General features: G+C 50.8%; 3 protein-coding genes across 9 annotated transcripts in view; 1 reads left to right on the top strand and 2 right to left on the bottom strand.

Annotated features, from left to right (window-relative positions):
- The first annotated feature begins 14 nt into the window (after positions 1 to 14).
- On the top strand, positions 15 to 12,828 carry Wdr54 (WD repeat domain 54). Of its 3 annotated transcripts, none has more exons than XM_035448794.1 (10): positions 15 to 136; positions 9,844 to 10,066; positions 10,165 to 10,227; positions 10,594 to 10,660; positions 10,743 to 10,796; positions 11,070 to 11,197; positions 11,960 to 12,060; positions 12,151 to 12,313; positions 12,472 to 12,546; positions 12,625 to 12,828. In XM_035448794.1, the coding sequence occupies exons 2-10, from the start codon at positions 9,845 to 9,847 to the stop codon at positions 12,754 to 12,756; spliced, it is 1,005 nt and encodes a 334-aa protein (XP_035304685.1). In that variant the 5' UTR covers positions 15 to 136; position 9,844; the 3' UTR covers positions 12,757 to 12,828. The 3 variants fall into 3 exon arrangements, with proteins under 3 accessions (XP_035304685.1, XP_027285213.1, XP_027285212.1); XM_027429412.2 differs by lacking the exon at positions 15 to 136 and adding an exon at positions 162 to 355; XM_027429411.2 differs by lacking the exon at positions 15 to 136 and adding an exon at positions 9,394 to 9,469.
- On the bottom strand, positions 2,988 to 9,878 carry CUNH2orf81 (chromosome unknown C2orf81 homolog). Its single transcript, XM_027429398.2, has 4 exons — positions 9,197 to 9,878; positions 4,807 to 5,028; positions 4,502 to 4,723; positions 2,988 to 4,382 (listed from the first exon to the last, which is right to left on the bottom strand). Exons 1-4 carry the CDS (start codon positions 9,212 to 9,214, stop codon positions 3,018 to 3,020), a joined length of 1,827 nt encoding a protein of 608 aa, XP_027285199.1. The 5' UTR covers positions 9,215 to 9,878; the 3' UTR covers positions 2,988 to 3,017.
- A 102-nt stretch (positions 12,829 to 12,930) lies between the features above and the next one.
- Positions 12,931 to 19,579, bottom strand: part of Rtkn (rhotekin) — a 17,272-nt gene continuing 10,623 nt past the window's right edge. For all 5 annotated transcript variants that reach the window (XM_027429401.2, XM_027429402.2, XM_027429403.2 and 2 more), the window contains 11 exons: positions 19,112 to 19,311; positions 17,536 to 17,597; positions 17,381 to 17,434; positions 17,166 to 17,283; positions 16,748 to 16,957; positions 15,791 to 15,885; positions 15,579 to 15,685; positions 15,248 to 15,376; positions 14,310 to 14,478; positions 14,114 to 14,218; positions 12,931 to 13,607 (listed from right to left, as the gene is read on the bottom strand). In XM_027429401.2, coding sequence (XP_027285202.1) covers positions 13,270 to 13,607; positions 14,114 to 14,218; positions 14,310 to 14,478; positions 15,248 to 15,376; positions 15,579 to 15,685; positions 15,791 to 15,885; positions 16,748 to 16,957; positions 17,166 to 17,283; positions 17,381 to 17,434; positions 17,536 to 17,597; positions 19,112 to 19,311 — 1,587 coding nt within the window. In that variant the 3' untranslated portion in view covers positions 12,931 to 13,269. The remainder of the gene's footprint in view (positions 13,608 to 14,113; positions 14,219 to 14,309; positions 14,479 to 15,247; positions 15,377 to 15,578; positions 15,686 to 15,790; positions 15,886 to 16,747; positions 16,958 to 17,165; positions 17,284 to 17,380; positions 17,435 to 17,535; positions 17,598 to 19,111; positions 19,312 to 19,579) is intronic.

Raw genomic sequence — 19,579 nt, 5'->3', positions numbered from 1 at the left:
GCGGCTGCCCGGCGCGCAGCCCGACCCCGCCGCAGCGACCCACGGAGCCCTCGGGTCCCAGGAAACTCTAGAGTTCCGGGTAAAGTCTCCTCATTCCTGCAGCCCCGCCCTGGCTGACAAGGTCACGCCGAGCGAGGTAAAGAAGACATGGATAAGGCACTGAGCTAGACACCTGCGGCAGGGTGCACCCCAGCGCACGCGCACTACTCCTGGGAAGTCGATTAGGACCACAGTGGAGAGGCGCGGTGGGGTGAGCGCCCTCTACAGGCGGAGGACCGGGGGACTTCTTGGAAGTTTTTGTTTTGTATGTTCTCTAAAAGAGACGTATGTGGAGGCGGAGTCTGGGAAGAGAGAGGTAAACTCAAATGTCCACACCTTTTCTAGCCCCTCTTCAGCCGTTCCTCAGCTCCTCCTTGGCTAGGGCCAAGAGGAAAGAATCATTGAGAGGGGGCATCTCGAAGACTTTTTTTTCTTCCATGTCTCTTTGCTAGCTTTTGAGTATTTATTGGCTTGTTAAAACTAAGTACTTGAAAGGGTGAGGCAGGAAGATCGCCCCAAGTTCTAGAGTAACCTGGGGTTCCAAGGAGGAACACTTGTAGACAAGTGTACAATGAAGGAAGGCAGGCGTGAAGGAAGGATTGTGCAAATGTGCAGGAGCGAGTGAGTTAGGATTTCACAGACGGGTTCCAGTTCTACCTTCAGTTTACTAGCTGTGTGAAATCCTGGGCTGGATATTTAACCTCTCAGTGCCGTTTCCTTATTTGTAAAATGAGACTATCAGTGACTGATCTAGAAAAGATGGACACCTCTACTTGAGTTCCTTTTCACTCCCATTTCACCTTCTAAATATTTCCAGTTATTCTGAACATACACTGCATTCCCACCATTCAAAGACCAAGCTAGAACCTGTGAAATGGCTCTGCTGGTAAAAGAACTTGTCACAGAAGCCTAACAAGGTGTTTGATTCCTGGAACCCACATGAAAGTAGGAGAGAACTGAGCAAACACACACACACACACACACACACACACACACACACACACACACACACCACACTACTAAATAAAATACAATAATCAAATTAATACTTTAAATATTCACTAAGCTAGGCACAGTGGCATATGCCTTTAATCCCAGCACTCTGAAGGAAGGGGCAGGTAGTTGTCTATGAGTTCAAGGCCCATCTGTTATTTTAGCAAGTTCCAGGCCAGCCAGGATTACAAAGTAAGACCCTGTCTCATTTTAAAAACAAAACAAAACAAAAAACTCAAGCAGCAAAGGCAGTTGAATCTCTGAATTTGGGGCAGCCTGGACTATAGAGCGAGTTTCAGGACAGCCAGGACTACACAGAGAAACCCTGTCTTGAAAAACCAAAAAAAAAAAAAAAAAAAAAAAAAAAAAGAAAAAGAAAGGAACCCTGTCTCACCACCCTCCCCCAGTATAAAAGTATGTACTGAGAAGCCTCCCTTTAACCTTTATTCCAATCTAGCCCAGCCTCCTTGCCTGCTACAGGTACTTAGTTTCTTGGTCATCTTCTAGAACTTTTTTTTGTTTGTTTTTTGTTTTGTTTTGTTTTTTTGAAACAGGGTTTCTCTGTGGCTTTGTGTGCCACCACCGCCCAGCCTTCTAAGTGTTTTATTTAAATACAATCACATATGAACAGAATTCTACTCCTTCCATTTCTTATGCAAAGGGTAGTATAGTACATATGATGACACTCTTCTCCATAAGATTTATTCATTTTATGTGTATGGTGTTTTGCCTGTATGTATGGTATATCTGTCCACCAGGCACATGCACGTGGGGAGGCCAGAAGAGGGTGTTTGATCCCCTGGAACTGGAGATAGAGAAGTTTGCGAGCTGAACTGCTGTGTGGGTGCTGGGAATTGAACCCAGGTACTCTGGGAGAGGATAAGTACTCTTAACTTAACTGACCCATCAAATTCAAATGGGCAGGGGGATCTTTCCTAGTCATACAAACTGCTGTCTGTAATCCCAGCATTTGGGAAGTTGAGGGATCAGGAGTTCAAGGCCATCCATGGCCTGATAGCCAGACTAGGCTACAAGAGACCCTGACTTGAAAAACTGAGGGGGGTCATCATTTGTAGATATACAGATTTATTAACTGGTTCCTCTAGTTATTTTGTTTCTAGTTGTGTGTATATGTTTGTGTGGGTGCATGTGTGTGGGTGCATTTGGAGGTCAGAAGTTGACCTAGGTGTCCTCATCATTCACGCTCTACCTTATTTTTTTGACACAAGGGCTCTCACTGAACCTGGAACTCATCAATTCTAACTGGACTGACTAACCAGCAAGTCTAAGGGATCCTCCCATCGACTTGCCCAGTGCAGGGACTATAGGCACTAATATGGGATTATAGGATTTGTACCCAGGGCCTCAATGCTTGGCTTTGCTGTGCATAGCAAGTGCTTTACTGGCTGAGCCATCTTCCAGGCCCTGTTTCTAATCTTTTGCTGTTTCGTGTTGTGCAACCACAAATTTATGTGTATGTTGTAATTGTTTAAGATTTATTGGGTATGTATGAGTGTTTTACCTGTATGTCTGTATGATACAGTATTTTCCTGGCATATTCAAAGTTCTAGGTTCAATTCCCAAAAAACAGGAGCAAAAAGCAACAGAAAAGAATGGATTTTTCAATCCAAGGTGAACTGACTAAACTCCAGGAGTCAGGAAAGCAGGTTGAACTCATGTATGGAATCACTCTATGCTTATAACCTCAGCTGTGCCCTTCCTCCTCTATTGAAAGGGCAAAGTTCTCCCTGGGGAGCCAGATACCTCATCCCCACCCCCCACTTACATCCCCGTCCCTTACAGTCCTCATATCTTCTCCTTTAAGGTGTGTTTGAGGGGGCAAAGATGTGTCTACAATGCTTCTGTGTCTCCTATGGCTGTGCCCTCCTGGAGTCAGTCCAGTTAGAGGATAGATAGCCTTGGAAGAAATAACACCATCTCGCCAGTCAGTTCCTGCGGCAACACATGTTTATTTTGGGCAGGGTTCAATTCCCAGAGTGGGGCACAGGCTTGGCTGGGAGCAGCCAGGCTTTGGGGGTTTCCTTCCTTATTAGCTGTGCCATAATCACCTGGGGCTTGGACACACCTGTCTGGATGGGTTGCTGCTCAGCCCCATTGGAGGTGCCTCCTTCAGCCTCCTCCAGGATGGCATCAGGGCTGAGCAACTCCTGGGTACCCCGGTTCCACATACTCACACCAGGAACCAGCTTCATGGTCTCTGAAAGAACCATGGGCTTCCACAGAACCTGGGACGTGGCCTCGAGGACCTGGGGCGCCGCTAGGGGCCATCCAGAGTCGTCCGAGGCGTCGTCAGCAGCAGGTTCCTGGCCCTGTGGAGGCACGCGAGTACGACCCCCCCACAGCTCGCCTAGCTGCTCAGCCTCCCTCTCCCAACCACTCGGCCACTTAGCTCGAGGCCATAATTTGGGACTGGGACTGCTGGAGACTTCGGGAGGGCCTGGTTTTGTGGGGAGGAAGCGGAACCCTGGGCTGAGGAACGGCAACTTTGATCCGAAGGTTGGTGCGGATTGGGCCAAGTTTAAAGTAGGATCCGGGCCCAAAGCACGGAATGGAGCATTACAAGGGAGAGGGAACTTTAAGGGAGAGGCCTGGAGTTTGGGGGGCGCGTGCAAGCCGAGGGCTTGGGACCGGCTTGCTGGGGTTCGGGCCCCAGCTTGGCTCTTTTCACCCCGCGGGCGCCCGCGGTATATTTCCAAAGGGCGCGTTTCGGTTTCTGGGATCAGGACCTCGGCCACAGGGCGCACCCAGCGACGGGGCAACCGCGCGGGATCCAGACGCACCATGGGCATCTTGCGGGTTTGCGGCGAATCCAAGCATTCAGGCAGCTGCGACCAGGAGGGCCTTTCTAGGGTGAGCGCACTGAGGAGGGACACAGACCCGACCGAGGGGGCGCGGGGCGTGCCCTTGCTTTCCCGTTTCAGCCGGTCCCCTGCAGCGTCTGGCTGAGGCAAGCCGTTGTAAAGATCCTCGAGGGACAGATGGGAGCTGAGGGATGATGATCCCTTCTCAGAGATCTGGAGGCTGACTACATGGGGCAGATCCAGGGAAAGTTGGGGGCTGTGGGCTGAAGGTGGTGAAGACTGCTTCGACGGCCCGGTCAAGATGTGGCTAGGTTCCTTTAAAGACGTGACCAAGACGTCGCTTTGCTCCTGGCCATCGGGTTCTTCGAAGTCGTCCTGGGGCTCAGCTTCCTGAAACTCCTCCAAGGTGGGCGTGAGTCCTGGGATGACTCTTGTCTCGGCAGAAGGCTGTGAAGATGCTGTTGGCTCCTGGGAGTCTCTGTCCAACCACGGTGAACCTAAAAGGAACCGGTCCGAGTTCCCAGGTTCCTGGGGAAACACACAAGGGTAATGAGATGTCGGAAGGGGAGGGGAAGGACCTCACTTCGTGGTCCTGAGCGGCTCCGGAGGAGGCTTCTGTCGGAAGGAGGCTGGGGGCTTGGGCTTACTTCGCCTTGGAAGTGCTCCTCTACACCAACGGGTGCCGGTGCGTGCAGGACAGGCACGGAGCCCTGGGCCCAGGCATCCGTGGTGCATGCCAGGGGCTCCTCGTCCTCGCCCCATGTGGGGTCCTCCGCCACTGCAGATTCTCCCTCATCCCGGGCCAGGAAACGCCACTCAGTGATCTGTAGCATGGCCTCTCGGGCCTGGCTAATGGTGAACGGGACGCACTGTGGAAGCGAGGGAGGGTCTCAGCCTCACCAGAAGAGGCAGAAGAGATAGATGGGTCTGGAAGTCCCAGATCTGGGCCCACCTGCTGGGTCAGGTAGACTTTGAAGGCACACTCCATGACTCGAGTCAGAAGGTCGGCCAAGATGTCACCTACTACGTCCTCGCCCTCCTCCAGGGACATAAACGCAATCCATTCTGCCTCATTGAGCCGCCCAGGCACGATGTCCACCTGCGGAACTGGCTGGGTGGGTGGCCGAGCTTTTTCAGCCTTGGAGCGGGTCACCCCACGGTCTCGCACCTGCCTCTGTGGGAATGAAACGGGCACTCAGGACAGGAAACCGAGGGGATCGGACTGATGGGCTGGAAAGACACTTTCTCAAGATGTTTACTAAGAAAGGGGACCAGGACAAGGTACCTACAGTCTGTGATGCGGCGGAGCGACACTTTGAAGTATTCGATTCAATTTAACACTCAACAGTCCACTAAGCAAGGAAACTGATACTTGACAGAAGTTAGCCCTGGCCTGTTTGGATGCAAACTGAACCCCAGACCTAACCGTGCTCAATTTACGGCTCTTGCTATTTGCCTTACTGCAGTGTCCAAGTTCTTGAGAGTTCAAAGAACTTGAATCTGTGAACACTTAGTCTTCTCTGTTTTTGTTTGTTGGGAACAATCTTGTTGTGTAACTGGCCTCGAACTTGCTACATAGACTAGGCATGCCTCAAAGTTTCAGCAATTCTCCTGCCTCTGCCTCTCAAATCCTAGAATTATGGGAATGTGACACCATGCCCGGGTCTCTGTGTTTGGTTTGTTTGTTGCCTTTGTATGTGTGTTCTGGGGATTAAACCCAGGACATTGTACATGCTCTCTATCACTAGACTAAATCCCTATGCCTCTGCACTTTTGTCTATTTGAAACAGAGTCTCTTTATGTAACCCTATCTGTCCTGGAACTCTCCTTGTGGACCAGGCTGGCCTCAAACTCACAGAGATCCACCTGCCTCTGCCTCCCAGTGCTGGAATTAAAGGTGTGTGTTGCTACTCTCCCCCACCCACCATGCTTTGTTGTTTTTACTTTGAGATCTCACTAAGGTACCTAGGAACGTCTTGAACTCTGTAGTCCAAGCAGGCCTTGAAATTAACTTGTGGTCCTCTTTTTCTTAATTGAAAATTAATACAATACCTTCCGATCAGTTTCCCTTCTCCCCTCTTCCATATCTTCCTCACTTCCCCTCTCATCCAACTCCAGGCCTTCTTTCTCTCTTTCTCTTTAGAAAGCAGGAAAATTAAAAAGGCAAACAAATCAGAATAAAATAAAAAATAAAACAGTGAAAAGGTACAAACACACACACACACACACACACACACACACACACACACCAAAACAAAAGCAATATAAACACAAAATCAGAAACCATATACAAGCAAAAGACCTGAAAGATTTTTTTAAAAGTCCAAATGAAACAATCTACAAAAGCACCATGGAGATAGTTTTTGTTGGCCATCTACTTCTGGGCATGGGAACTACCATTAAGTGTAGTTATATACCCAGGGAGACTCCACTGGGTAAAATTGATTTTTCCTTTGTAAGTGGTTACCAAGTGGAAATAGCTTCTTGGGTGGGGATGGGAGCTTGTGTCCACTTCCCCCCACAGCACTGGGACCTTATCTGGCTCAAACTTGTACAGGCCCTGTTCATGCTACCACAATCCTTGTGAGTTTTATATGAGTATCAGTCCTATTGAGCTTGAAAAACAGCTTCCTTGATGACATCCATCCCCTCTGATTCATGGTCCTTTTGCCTCCCAAATAGAATAGGTAGGATTACAGGCCTTTTTTTGTTTGTATATTGTTTTTGTTTTTGAAGACAGGGTTTTCTATGTAGCTTTGTAGACTAGGCTGCCCTCAAACTCACAGAGATCCACCTGCCTCTGCCTCCCAAGAGCTGGGATTAAAGGCGTGTGTCACCACCACCCTGCTCTAGACCATCTTTAACCATTATTTTTATTCTCATTTTATGTAGTTTGCCTCAGATCACACCTGGGAAGTAGTATAGTTAGAATTCATATCCAGATTTGTCTAATTCCAAAACCTGACTCTTGCTTCCCAAATTCACAAAAAAAAAAAAAATGGAAAAGAAAAACATGCCCAGATATATTAAAACCTCTTAAAAACAAAGAGAAATAAAATGAGGGTTGGTAAGATGACTCATTTAGGTAAAGGTGCTTGCTGCCAAGTCTAATGACCAGTTTGATTCCCAGGACCACAGGTAGAGAACCAACTCCTGCAAGTCATCCTCCAACCTCCATCTATGCACTGTGGCATACACTCCTACACACACACACATAAATAAATATAACAAAAATTTTAAAAATCATTAAAGGCCAAACGGTGGTGGCACACTCCTTTTAATCTCAGCACTTGGAAGGCAGAGGCAGGCTGATCTCTATGAGTTCAAGACCAGTCTGGCCTACAGAGCAAGTTCCAGGATAGGCTCCAAAGCTACAGAGAAACCTTGTCTCGAAAAACAAACAAACAAACAAATCATTAAAAACCCCTGTGGTGGGCTGAATAAGAACAGTCCCCATAAGCTCATATATGTGGATGTTTGATCCCTAGTTATGAAACTGGGAAGGATTAGGAGGTGTAACCTTGTTGGAAGTGAATAACCAGAGGCCAGTTTTGAGGTTTCAAAAGCCCATCATTTGCAGTTAGCTCTATTTGCCTTGTAATTGTTGTCTCAAGATGGGAGCTCTCAGTTATTCCTCCAGCACCATTGCCTGTCTGCCTGTTGCCATGCTCCCCCATCATGACAGTCCCATGGACTCTAAGTTTCTAGAACTGTAAGTCCCAAAGTAAACTCTTTTTTTTTAAAGACTTACTTTTATTTTGTATGTGTATGAGTGTTGCACCTACATGTATGTATGTGCACCATATGTGTGCCTGGTGCCTACATCGGTCACGGAGGGTGTCAGGTTCATTGGAATTAGGAGTTATAGATGGCTGTGAGCCACCATGTGAGTGCTGGGAATTGAACCAGGGTCCATTGCAAGAGCAACAAGAGCTATTACCCACTGAGCCATCTCTTCAAGTAAGTAAACTCTTTTATAAGTTGCTTTGGTCATAGTGTTTTTTGACAGCAATAGAAAAGCAACTATTTCTCAAAGGTAAACTAGGGATATAATGTTTCACAAAAGAGATGTAAATGAGTAATAAAAATTTGTAAAGATGACCAGAGCCAGTTGTGGTGGCTTATACCAGTACACCCAGCATTCAGGAGCCTAAAGCAGGACAGCTCCAGTCCAGGCTGGACTGGGCTACAAAGTGAAACAATGAAGGAAGATAGTTCCTTCCAAAACTTACCTCCAAATGTAAACCTATATCTACCTACTCACCTCCAACCTTATTGCTCATTTTATATTTCCTAATATTTATCCTTTCAGGCAATTTGGAGTCTCCTATTCCCTACTCTCCCAATAAATTCCCAGAGACCATCTCCCTAGTGCTGGGATTAAAGCTGTGCTTCCTTGTGTTCAGCCTAAATCTTTAAACCCCAAACAAAGAACTGATCCCTTAGGTGTCTCCTCCCAGCCTTGTATCTAACAAAGATGGGGAGTGCAACTGACAAAGGAGGACAAAGTTTTTTGGTTTTTTTTTTTTTTACTCTTTCATTTTCCTAAGGTTCTTCTGCTTTTTTTTTTCTTTCTTCTTCTTCTTTTTTTTAATGTCTTGACTTTGGGAGTAGGAGAGACAGCTCAGCAGCTCAGAGCATTGGCTGCTCTTCCAGAGGACCTGGTTTTGGTTCCCAGCATCCATATGATGGCTCAAAACTGTACCTCCAGTTCCTTCTCCTGGTCTCTACAGGGATCAGGCACAAACGTACATGCAGGCCAAACACCCATACACATAAAATAATAATTTTTTAAACTTAAACAATTTGGCTTTTGACGGTGGGATAGGAGAGTGTTGGTATGGGAAGGAGCTATGAGTTCAAGGGTAACCTGATCTATATAGTGAGGTCTAGGCCAGCCATGGTAGCACATGGTTTTAATCCCAGCAATCTGGAGGCAGAGGCAGGCTGATCTCCGAGTTAAAGGCCAGCTGGTCTACATAATCACACTCTTGTCTAAAAAAATAATGATAATACAATAAATTAACTTTAAAGTCAGCCTCTGAATTGTTTGATCCATTTCATGGTCTTGAAACTGTCAAGATAGAGATTCACCCATCAAGTCCTAGAGCCCGATTCTGGTTTACCCACCGAAACAGGTTCCTCGGCATAAATGAGTTAATACTAACAACTAGCAGGTCATTGTTTCCGAATTCGCTTGCTCTTGACCTGGTCCAGCCATTGACCCTTTACCACGGAAACTGAGATACACCATGCCCATCTTGAACCCAGAGCTAGTCCACTGCTCTATACACCGGCTAACCCCAGTTCTTGCGCACTCCCTAAGTCCAGCTGAAGCTCACCGAGCCTTCGTGTGACATTGTCACGACAGTCGCTCCAACGCCGTGTTTCAGCTGCCTCCAGGACCCTCCATTGCTGCAGCCTCCGCGATTGCGGCCCAACGGTCGCCTCGGCAACCAGCAGCCCCGAGGGTCTCAGGCACGGTCCACGGTTGCCTCGGCAACTGCGCCGCACGCCGCCCATTCCAGCCACAGGCCACGCCCAGAGGCCTTGCGTCAGTGCGTCGTCTCTATGGTGGCGGCGGATTCGGAGGGACCTGAGGATCGTAGCTTCAGGCAAGACAGACCTGGGGGTGGGAGTGGAGGGGGTTGCAGGTGTGACCTCTGACCTTGGTGTAAACCTTCAGGTAACCAAATTGTGGGAGGAAGGACTAGAGGACTCATTCTGCCTTTTTAAAGCTGGCGCGTTGGTACTACCAGGTCTTTCCATCACCATCTGTGGGATTCCCTGGCGGCCGCAATACTCAACTCTGGGGCTCTCTCCTGCTCCGTGGGATCCTCTCCTCCTTGTCACTTTTCTCGTTGAACCCGTTGATCAAGGGTCTCTCTTAGTGTCTCACGATTGCATCTCATTACCCTTCTCCCCTGTCCAAATGCTCTCTGTGGCCTTCTCCTGGTTCCCTCCGGTGACTCTGGTATCTCTCTCCCAGGATGTACCGCCGCGAGCGCTCCATCCCACTTCGGGGTTCTGCCGCCGCCTTGTCTAACAACCTCAGTGTACTGCAGCTTCCAGCAAGCGATCTCATGCATTTTGGAGTGGTTCATGGACCGAGCGCCCAGATTCTCAGCTCTGCCCCTGGGGGTATGCCCTTGGCCCAGCGCCAGCTCCAAGTCAAAGTAGGCGTTGGAGTGAGCCCCCCACTTATCACCCAGGTGAGGCTAGGGGTTAAAGAGGTGTTGCTTAAACAGCTCTACCTTTGTTCTTTAACCCCTATTGAAGCTTTATGCCCTCTACTGTGATGTCTGTCCAGGTCCACTGGTGTGTCCTCCCCTTCAGAGTACTGCTGGTTCTCACCTCACATCGAAGGATACAGGTGAGAAGAGATTTCTCCTCCCCTCTCTCTTCTGCCCCCACCCTTCCCAGCTCCCTCCAAATAAACGCTTCCAAATTTCCCATGTGTGTAGCCCACCCTTTCTCAATTTTCATCCTCATACTTTTCCATTTTCTTCGCTCTTCAAGTGCCATTTCAGCCACCTGCCTCCTTCAATAACTTTGTGACCTTTGGTACACGTTGCCTCAGTGTCCTCCTCTGAAAACTAGGGATAAGAATAGTGCCTGCCTACCAGAACAAGTCTGAAGATAATGTGGACTCAGGCTAATATGGCTGTGTGAAGTGCTGGGCCCAGAGCTCAGCAAGGGTCAGCTGGATCATGCTCTCATCCTTGCCCCTGTCTTACAGATGTATGAGTCTGATGGTTCCCTCATGGTCTATTGGCATGCCTTGGATTCAGGAGATGCTTCCTCAGGTACCTGGAGGGCCAAGTGGAGCAGGGGTGGAAGCTGGGGGAATTTGCTGGGGCCGTTTCTGAAGGTTGTCTTTATATTCAGCACAGACTCTGTTTGCCCGAGGAATTGCTGCCAGTGTTCACTTCATCTGTGTGGGTGAGAGGACTCATAGCAGGGCATTAAGGTCTATGAGGTACATGGTTATGGGTTTTTAGCCAGGAGGATGCTGAAGGGTTGACAAACTCGTGAAGGGTTAGGGGGAAGGTGGGGAGGGGAGGGTATCAGAGACTCATAACATTTAGGGAGGGGTGGTGAAATGGAAAGTCAGGGCTGTGGGAGACTTCCAGGGTGTAGAGAGAGTGTTAACGTGGTGACTGGAGACCCAGAGGGGTCAGGAAGCCATCAGTTGGACACTGGTTCTGGCTGCAGGAACATGGTCTGGTCGGATACTGGTGTTTGACATCCCTGCTAAGGGTACCAACATTGTACTTAATGAGGAGCTGGCTGGGCACCAGACACCAATCACAGACATTGCCACTGAGCGTGCCCAGGGACAGGTGAGTAGACTTCCTCTACTTGTCATGGCCTGGGAGCCCTCTTCACACTGGGAGGCACCTCCAAGTGTGACTTTGGGATCATCTGTACTTTCTTAGATGTAGCAACCTCAGATCTGGAGAAAAACATACTTTACATTAAGTGTTCTATAAAAATCACTATCACTCTCCAATGCTGGTGTGAATCCAGAAGTCGGAGCCAACCATTTCCAACACTGACCCCTGTAGCTTCCTTCTCTGGACTTGAGCGAGAGACCCAGCTCCAGGGCTGGCCTTTCCAGAGATCTGTAGCCCTAGTGTAATCCCCTCCCTCCACCTTCGCTCTGATTAGGCCCTGTCCTCATGGATTGCAAACCTTTTGAAAACAGGGTGTGGGTTTTATCATTTGTTCCATTCACTGAACCTGATTTGTCTGCCTTGGCCAGGTCAGAAGACCTAGGGACTAGTTGTGACTGTGATTGGCTCATTACAAATCCTCCAAAAAAAGTCAGGGACTGGTGGCTTTATTATTGTCACCTATCCCAAAGGAACAGTTATACATCCTCTCCTGCTCCATGATGGAGGCAGGGGAGGTGGTGGTTGTGAGGCTTATATAAGGACCTACAAGGAACCTGTGTTTAAGGGACTATCTGGTATCTTGAGCTGGTAAAGGAAGGGCCCACCTCTGTAGAAGCAAAGAGGCAGGCATGGCTTCACTTCCCCTCCTGCCCTGCACTCTGGACCACAGATTGTAAAGGGAAAAGCTGACCCTGACTTTCTCCTCAGGATGGTGTTGCTGACATGGTGACAGCCGATGACTCAGGAGTTCTGTGTGTCTGGAGGTCAGGAACTGTGTTCACGTTACTGACCCGAATCCCAGGCTTCGGGTAGGAGAGGCAGAAAAGAGTTGTGGCCTTTCGGAGGGGAGGGAGTGTGTTGGGGTCTGGAGAAACCAAAATTGAACATCATCCTCGCAGGGTCCCGTGCCCCTCTGTGCAGCTGTGGCAGGGGATGGTGGCAGCAGGATATGGGAATGGGCAAGTGCGTCTGTATGATGCCACTACAGGAGCACTCCATGTCCAGATCAGCGCCCATGCCCGGACCATCTGTGCCCTGGACCTAGCTCCAGAGGTGGGCAAGGTCAGTGTCCTGCATCCCTAAGTCCTTATCCTGGTACTCAGACGCATAGCCCAGGCTTGTCTCCATACTCAGTGTGACACCATCCCCAGGTACCTGGACTGGCACGTTAGCCCACATTCTGACTCCTGGCACATCCCTCATGGCTTTCTCTCTTTTAGCTACTCTCTGCAGCTGAGGATACCTTTGTGCACATCTGGAAGCTGAGCAGGAATCCAGAGAGTGGCTCCATTGAGGTATGTTTGTAGAAGGGTGGGAATGGGGACCCAAGCATAGAGTGAGCAGCAGAATTGACCAGTCTTTCCCCTCCTCAGGTTGAACACTGCCACGGTGAATGTGTTTCTGACACCCAGCTGTGTGGTGCTCGGTTCTGTGACCCATCGGGCTGTTCCTTTGCAGTGACGGGTTATGACCTTGCTGAGATCCTGAGATTCAGCAGTGTCTGAGAGAGGACACACTTCCCTTCTCCCCTGGTATTTATAAAGTATTTCTCCACCAAGCCCTTGTCTGACCACTCACTATGGCAGCCACACTTCTAAACAGCAAGCTCCAGGGAGGAGGGAGTGGCAGGTTCAGAACACACAGAAGCCACTGGTCCTCAGAGACCAAGTGAAGGCAGCTAGCTGTTAAATAACTTTAATGGAGTCACAAGAGAGGTGCTTTCCTCCCCACTCCCCCACCCCGGGGTGGGGGGGGGGCTGGTTAGTGCAGGGAGGCAGGGCAGACTTGTTCCAGTTTTCTCCCAGGAAGAGCTTAGGGGATCCCAACCAACTCCAGCAATGGTCCCCTCAGTACCATGCTAACCACAACTTAAGAGGGGCTTCTGTTACCCCTCTCCAGCCTTCCTTTCTAGTTCAGTGGAGGAAGAGGAGCACAGCACCCCCACAGCGCTGGACCTAGGGCCCAGTTGCCCTTGGGTCGTTTTCTTTCTTGGCCAGATCCTGTTGCTGGTGCCTCTCTCACACTGGGGACTGGAGCCATGTGCGGAGCTGACTTTTGCTGTAGAAGCCTCTGGATTGTGGGGATCGCTGTGGGGGGAGGGGTGCAACCGAGCGAGAAGCCCCAAGGGAGTGGTCTGGGGGGGCAGCATCCAGGGAAAAGGTTCGGGGTCGCGCCCAAGGCAGGGGTTGCGTCCAGGTTGGGACTGGGGCCACTGAGGCAGGCGAGCAGGAGGAGCTAGGCAAGGCAGGCTGGTCTGTAAACATTGCTAGCCAGGGTGGGGGCGTCTCCAGCCTTGTGCCCTCCCGCTGGGCCAGGATGTCTGTCACAGCTGCGATGTCGTCTAGCGGCTCAATTGCTGTGGCACCAGGGGAGGAGGGCACGGGAGGGGGCTAGTCAGAGCTCAAGCCCTGGCCTGCTCAGCCCTGTCACCTGTCACTGTAATAGGAGGAAAGCAAGGCCCGAATCTCCGCTGAGATGGCATTATTCTGCAAGAGCAGCCCCTCACTGGGACCCCCTGAGGCCACAGGCTCTGATAAAACTGTGTGACATTGGGGTGGGTAGGGAGCAGAAGTGGATAAAGAAACCAAGGAAAAAAAGGAGAGAAAGCAGTGCCGGACAAGTGAGGTCGGAAGAGGAGGCAGGAGTCCACATGCACAGAGAAACAGAAAAGAAGGTTAGGATAGACGGCTGCAATGAATCTGGCTCTTGGGGGTTTGCTTTGAACTTGGGTAGAGGTGGCTTTCAGAATTGGAGAGAAAAAGGGAATACAGTCGAGCTGTGTGGGACCTGGACTCCACTGTGCTTTCTATTACCCCAACTCCCCTTCCCATCAGCTCCCCCGCTAACTTTCCCCTCACTTACCCATCTCATGGTATAAGGACCCCTGCTTGGCCAGGGCTTGTGGGGGTTTCCGGGGTGCAGGGGTTTCGATTTTCATGACTTCATCACAGCAGTGCTTCCACTGGCCTGCGAGAACACCGGGTGCCACATCCCCAGCTTTCACGCAGCCCTCCGCCCTCAGGCCCACCCAGAGGTTCAGCCCAGCCCTTTCTCTCACTCATGTCAAAGAAGAGCTGCCACAGAGCCTCCATCCAGTTCTGCAGGGCTTCTCTGCTCTCCACCCGGAGGGTGTTTGTCACCTCATCACCTCCATACCGGTTGCTGATGCTGAGGGTGAAAGGCCACTCTGGGGCCTGCTCCAGCTCCCCTGCCCGGACCCTAGTCTCCTGCCGGAGAAAGAAGGCTGCCTTCACCTCTGCCTCGGTTGGGAAGCAGCCCATCACCCCTGCCTAGAAGTGTCTTTAGGAGTTCTGCTGAGCTTTCATTTGCCTCCTGCTAACTGCGGGGTGAGGGGACAGTAAGGAGGTGCCGGGGATAAAGTCCCTATGCTGATACTGGGAAGGAGCAGCAGGCTGAGGCAGGGAGGAGAGACAGAGCAAGGCAGGGAAGGTGCAGCGGTGGGTAAGAGTTACCGAGGTCCAGCTTTGGGTTGCCCACCCAGTACTTCCCAAACAGACAGGGTGTCTGGGGTGCGACGCAGTGGTAGAGCCCTTGCCTAACACACACAAGTCTCTCAATTTGGCCCCAGGACCAAGCAAAGCAAAGCAAACACACAGGAAAGCAACACTGGCTAGTGAGCATAGTGGCCCAATTGCACCTATGTAGAGACGAGCAGCAAGTTATCTGCAGCTACAAACTGGAAGCAGAGAGGACGACAGGGAAAACTGCCTGGCCTAGCAGTGAATCCCCTGGGATTTGGAAAGGGCTGTGGATGCTGAGTGAGCAGGATAACTTTCTTAGTATCGCTTGAGGGATGGGAAGATATGGGGAAGTGGCCGCTGCATCCCAGGCCCTGCGGCCGAGCAGAGATTGATGTTCTTAGGAACAAAGTTCACCCTCCCTGGCTCTGAGGCCTGAGCCCAACTCTCTAGGGCCTTGAGAAAGAGGTGCCTGAGCCTAAACACCAGGTGACCTCACTACCATGGGACTCATTACCTTGTTGATGGCAATAGTAAACAGGGGTTCTTGCCCAGTGTCTGCACCTTCAGATCTCCAGTAACAAAAGAGGTTTGTGCCTTTCAGGACTCCGTGCACGAGTGTCCCATTCTGTAGCTCCCCGGCTTGCTGCATAAATGATTTGGTGTCTTCTAGGGAGTCTTGCCTCCCCACCGTACACCTTCTTCCCAGTCCTGCTTCGACCCCACGTCCCCAGAACTCACCCCACTGTCTTCCCAAACCACTTTGTCCCTCCAGATCCACATCCTACTCTTAGGTAGTCCAGCTTTGTCTCCTCCATGTCCCCTTCCACTCCTTTGGGACCCCTCACCTGCACCCTGAGGGTACCACTTGCGGTGGGCTGTGTCATGCAGAGAGGCTGAGCGGCCAGCCGGCAGCACACGCTACCATACAGGGGCAGCCAGGCAGGGTTCTCCTCTGGGGGAGGAGGACGTACAGGATGAGGATGGGGAGTGAGAAGGGGACTAGCCCACAACCCTTCCCAGCAGGGCCAGTGTCCCCAGCACACACTCATATGCATACCGTGACTGGCAAGGGTGAGATCATGTGTGCGGAACCCATCTTGCACTGCTGCTAGGGTGAGAGTGGTGTGGGCCAAGAGGTGATACCGGGGGCCTCTGAAGGGAGAAGGGGACATCAGTGGAGTGGGGTGTGGGGCAGCAAAGTGCTGCAAGTCCCATTGCCAAGCTACCACAGACAACTAGCTTGCCTCCTGCTTGCTGACCTCCTGCTAGGCACCCGGACCCACACTTATACATTGTCCCATTGAAATTCTCATGGCAGCTCTGGGAGGGTGGGTGTTCTTTAGTCAGTCACCAGATGAGGCGGCTCCCTCCGAACCCTGGTAACTTCAGGTGATGTAGGCTCCGCTACCAAAGCACACAATAGGTATGGGAGGCACATGTGTGCGTGTGATGTGTAGAGGCCAGGCATCGACACTGAGTGTCCTCTTCAATTGCTCCGTACATTAGTTATGAAGGCTGGGTCTCTCACTGAACCCAGAGCTTGCTGATTTGACTAGTCTAGCTCACCAGCTTGCTAGCTAGAGGAGGTCACAAGTGCTTTATCCACTGAGCCAGTCTCTTCATCCCTGTTTTTGGTGTTTTGAGGCAGGGTCTAATGTACACCAGGCTGGCCATAAACTCACTCTGCAATGAGGAAGACTTTGAACTCATGATCAATCCTCCTTCCTCTGTCTCCCAAGTGCTGGAATAGCAGGTATGCACCACCCCACTCAAGGCTTTGTGTATGCTTATGCTAGGCAATCGCTTTACCAACTGAGCTACATCCCCCGTCCTATAAGATGTTTCTGTGGCTGCTAAACAGGTAAGATCCCAAAGCCAAGTTTTCTCTGCCTCCCCACTGTTAGGCTTATAGACTGACTGAGGCCTAACTCTAGTGTTAGCCAGAATGCCTGCTCATTCAGTGTGACATGGTCTCCGATGGGGAGTTGGAGGCAGCTGAAGGCACTGGTCTTACCCCACAGCTGGGGTAGGCAGCAGGATGGGACTGTTCCCGGAGCCCCCAGCACTGTCCAGTGATGCCCTGACACGCTTCCCTGAGGAACGGCCCAGGGAGCTGCTGAGTTTGGTGGCAAGCCTCTTGGGGGCACCAGCCAGGGCCCCCTCCTCTTCCACACAGGCCCCATACAGCTCCAGCCGCAGTTCAAAGTCTGGCCCTGCCTCAGCACTACACAGGCAGAAGAGAGAGGAGGGTGATAAGTGGAGGCTCAGGAGGGCATAGGGTGAAGGAGGGCGTAAGCTCAGGACAGCTCCACAGGGATGCCCACAGGCCATCTGCCTCTCCGTCCTCTCCACTTCCATGCCCCAGAGCAGCCCCACGGGAGCTGCAGCAGGGCTGGAGGAAGAAAGGAAGGAGCCACAGGCAAGCCACTCACAAGAGGACATTGTTCTGAAAAGAGATGTCTGTGAGGGTCCTGTCCACCAGGACCATCTCTGTGTCCTGAATCTGTTCCCCCAGCTGTAGCAGTAGGAACACAGCCCAGCGGTGCAGGTCTGGAAATAAAGAGAAATAAAAACATTAAAGCTGTCAACAAGAGTCTCCACCTCTCCTGAACACTCCCCTGAATTTGTCCCAGTGTGTGGCACTCACCGCCTTTGTTCTTGAAATACTCTGTGTCCTTCCACATGAGTGGAATCCGGAGGTCTAAAGGGCAGAGTGGGGAAGGAAGAGGGGTCAGAATCGGGCAGGAGGTGGTGTGGTGGGGTGAGGGGTGCCAGCAGCTGTGGCAGCTGTGTATTTCTTACCAGAGATGCAGACCCGGCCACGGCAAGGGGAACGCTCAGGGGGCGGCATACTGTCGGAAGGTCTGTGGGCAGATCACAGAGTCCTGGCCTGGTCTTCCCACTCTCCTCCCTTTTGTTCTGACTCTCAAGAGCTCTAAGAGGCCCTTGATTCCTAGTCTGGTTGGCATGGCAGGACTAAGGGACCGGAGGAGAGCTATTGACAGAACTCAGAGATTTGCTAGTCTTAGGAACATTTGAGCCAAGTTAACACACAGGTATAGCTCTGGCTCCTCCCCATGCTAGCATTGTTCCTGACCATCCAGAGACAACCGGGGCCTTGAAGGAACAGGTGCCTCAAGAGATTCCCTTTAAACACACACACACACACACACACATACACACACACACACACACACACACACACACACACACACACACACTTTAAACCATGGGCTTGGAGAGATTGCAGGTTTCTCTTGCAACTCTAGAAGTCACTTATTCCCACCATCTTGTTTGAGAGTGAAGGTCTCACTCTGTAGCTCAAGCTGGCCTCAAACTCAGCAATCCTTTTATCCCAGCCTCCCATATGCTGGGATCACAGGCAGAAACCACCATGTCCAGCTGTCGTCTTTGAGATGCCTATACAATATAGCACAATTAGCTGCTAGGGAATTAAATGTACTTCATATTCCCACTTTGGGGGCTGTGTGGTTGATCTGTCATGGCTACCTGAGAACTGCCTCCTGTCTGCTTGGCCTCTTGCTAAAAGCAGCAGCGATGGGATGATGTGTTTTTCCTTTTGTGGGCTTCCTGGTGTGCCCCTGGCACAGCTCCTCCATGCCAGTGAGGATGAGGCAGGCAGTTCCCCAGATGACTCATTTACCAAAAATGACCAATCCTCAGTGTGACCAATTTGCCGAGTATTTTTCTCTCTAACATTTTCACTCGACTCCAGCAGTCTCATGGTTGACCAGTTAGACTGGCAGAGTGCACTGTAGTGTTGGCACGGTGTAGAGGTCACACACTGATGCTGAGCTCCTTTGGAATGCACAACTAATGTCTACAAATGGGGAGCCTTCCTTTAAGTGATTTTTAATGATGTGCTTTCCCAACTCCTGCCTCTGATGGTGAACCCCAGGTACAACAAGCTATTTTCAATTTGTGGTAAATTGGCCATTCAGCAAATTGGCCATTTGGTGAACTGGCTTTGAGAAAATTAGTTTTCCAGAAACCAGCCAGACATAGCTGATCATGGGCTGGCCTCAACAAATTAACATGTTTGCATTACTTGTGGTTTGGATCGCCAGCTTCCATCAGATACACTGGCTTTCCCAGTCAGTCCCAGTCACTCCGGATGATCTACCACTGTGGTAAAACACTAAGGTGTCTTTCATGGCCAGGACAGGTATTTGTGAGAAGGTCCCCTACAGGAGGTTGATCTGAGCTCTGAGCATATTTTGGCTCCTATTTCTGAGCTTTCAATCCATACCATGCATACTCCAACACAGGCACTTGCTGTGCCATAGATAACACTCCACACAGCCACTTGCTGTATCATGGACAAAGCCTCCCTCCCTCAGACACCTCCCTTGCTCACCGCCGGCCTGTCTTCCCCAGCACCTGGGCCTCCTTGCGCCTCTGCAGTTCGCCCATGTAGCTGAGAATTCGGCTGTTGCATACCAGCAGGCTCTTGGTGGCCTCCAGAGCCTGCTCTCGCTGGGAGCAGGCTGCCAGTAGTTTGCAGGCCCCTTCCCTCATCCGGATCTCATGATCTAGTTTCCTCTGTAACTCCGTGTCCTAGCCAGAGTCATGGGAAAGGGAAAAGGAAACAGCAGTCAGGGATCAGGCTGAGGCATCTCCCTACCCAACCCCAGTCCCAAGAGGGCTACATGGGGAGTGGGGGGCAAAGGACACTAATATTTTAGCAAAGTCAAGAGCAATCCTGTCATCTTACCCTCAGCTGCCCAAGATGAGCCAGAAAAGCTTTGCAAAACAACAGATGCTCTCATGCATTTGATTGTGAGAATAATAATTCTTTCTGCCTTTGATCATGATGTGGAGAAAT

The sequence above is a fragment of the Cricetulus griseus genome, chromosome 8 (genome assembly GCF_003668045.3).
Source record: "Cricetulus griseus strain 17A/GY chromosome 8, alternate assembly CriGri-PICRH-1.0, whole genome shotgun sequence".
NCBI classification, from domain to species: Eukaryota; Metazoa; Chordata; class Mammalia; order Rodentia; family Cricetidae; genus Cricetulus; species Cricetulus griseus.
Note: the sequence above shows the minus strand (reverse complement) of the source record. Positions and strands in the feature narration are given on the sequence as shown.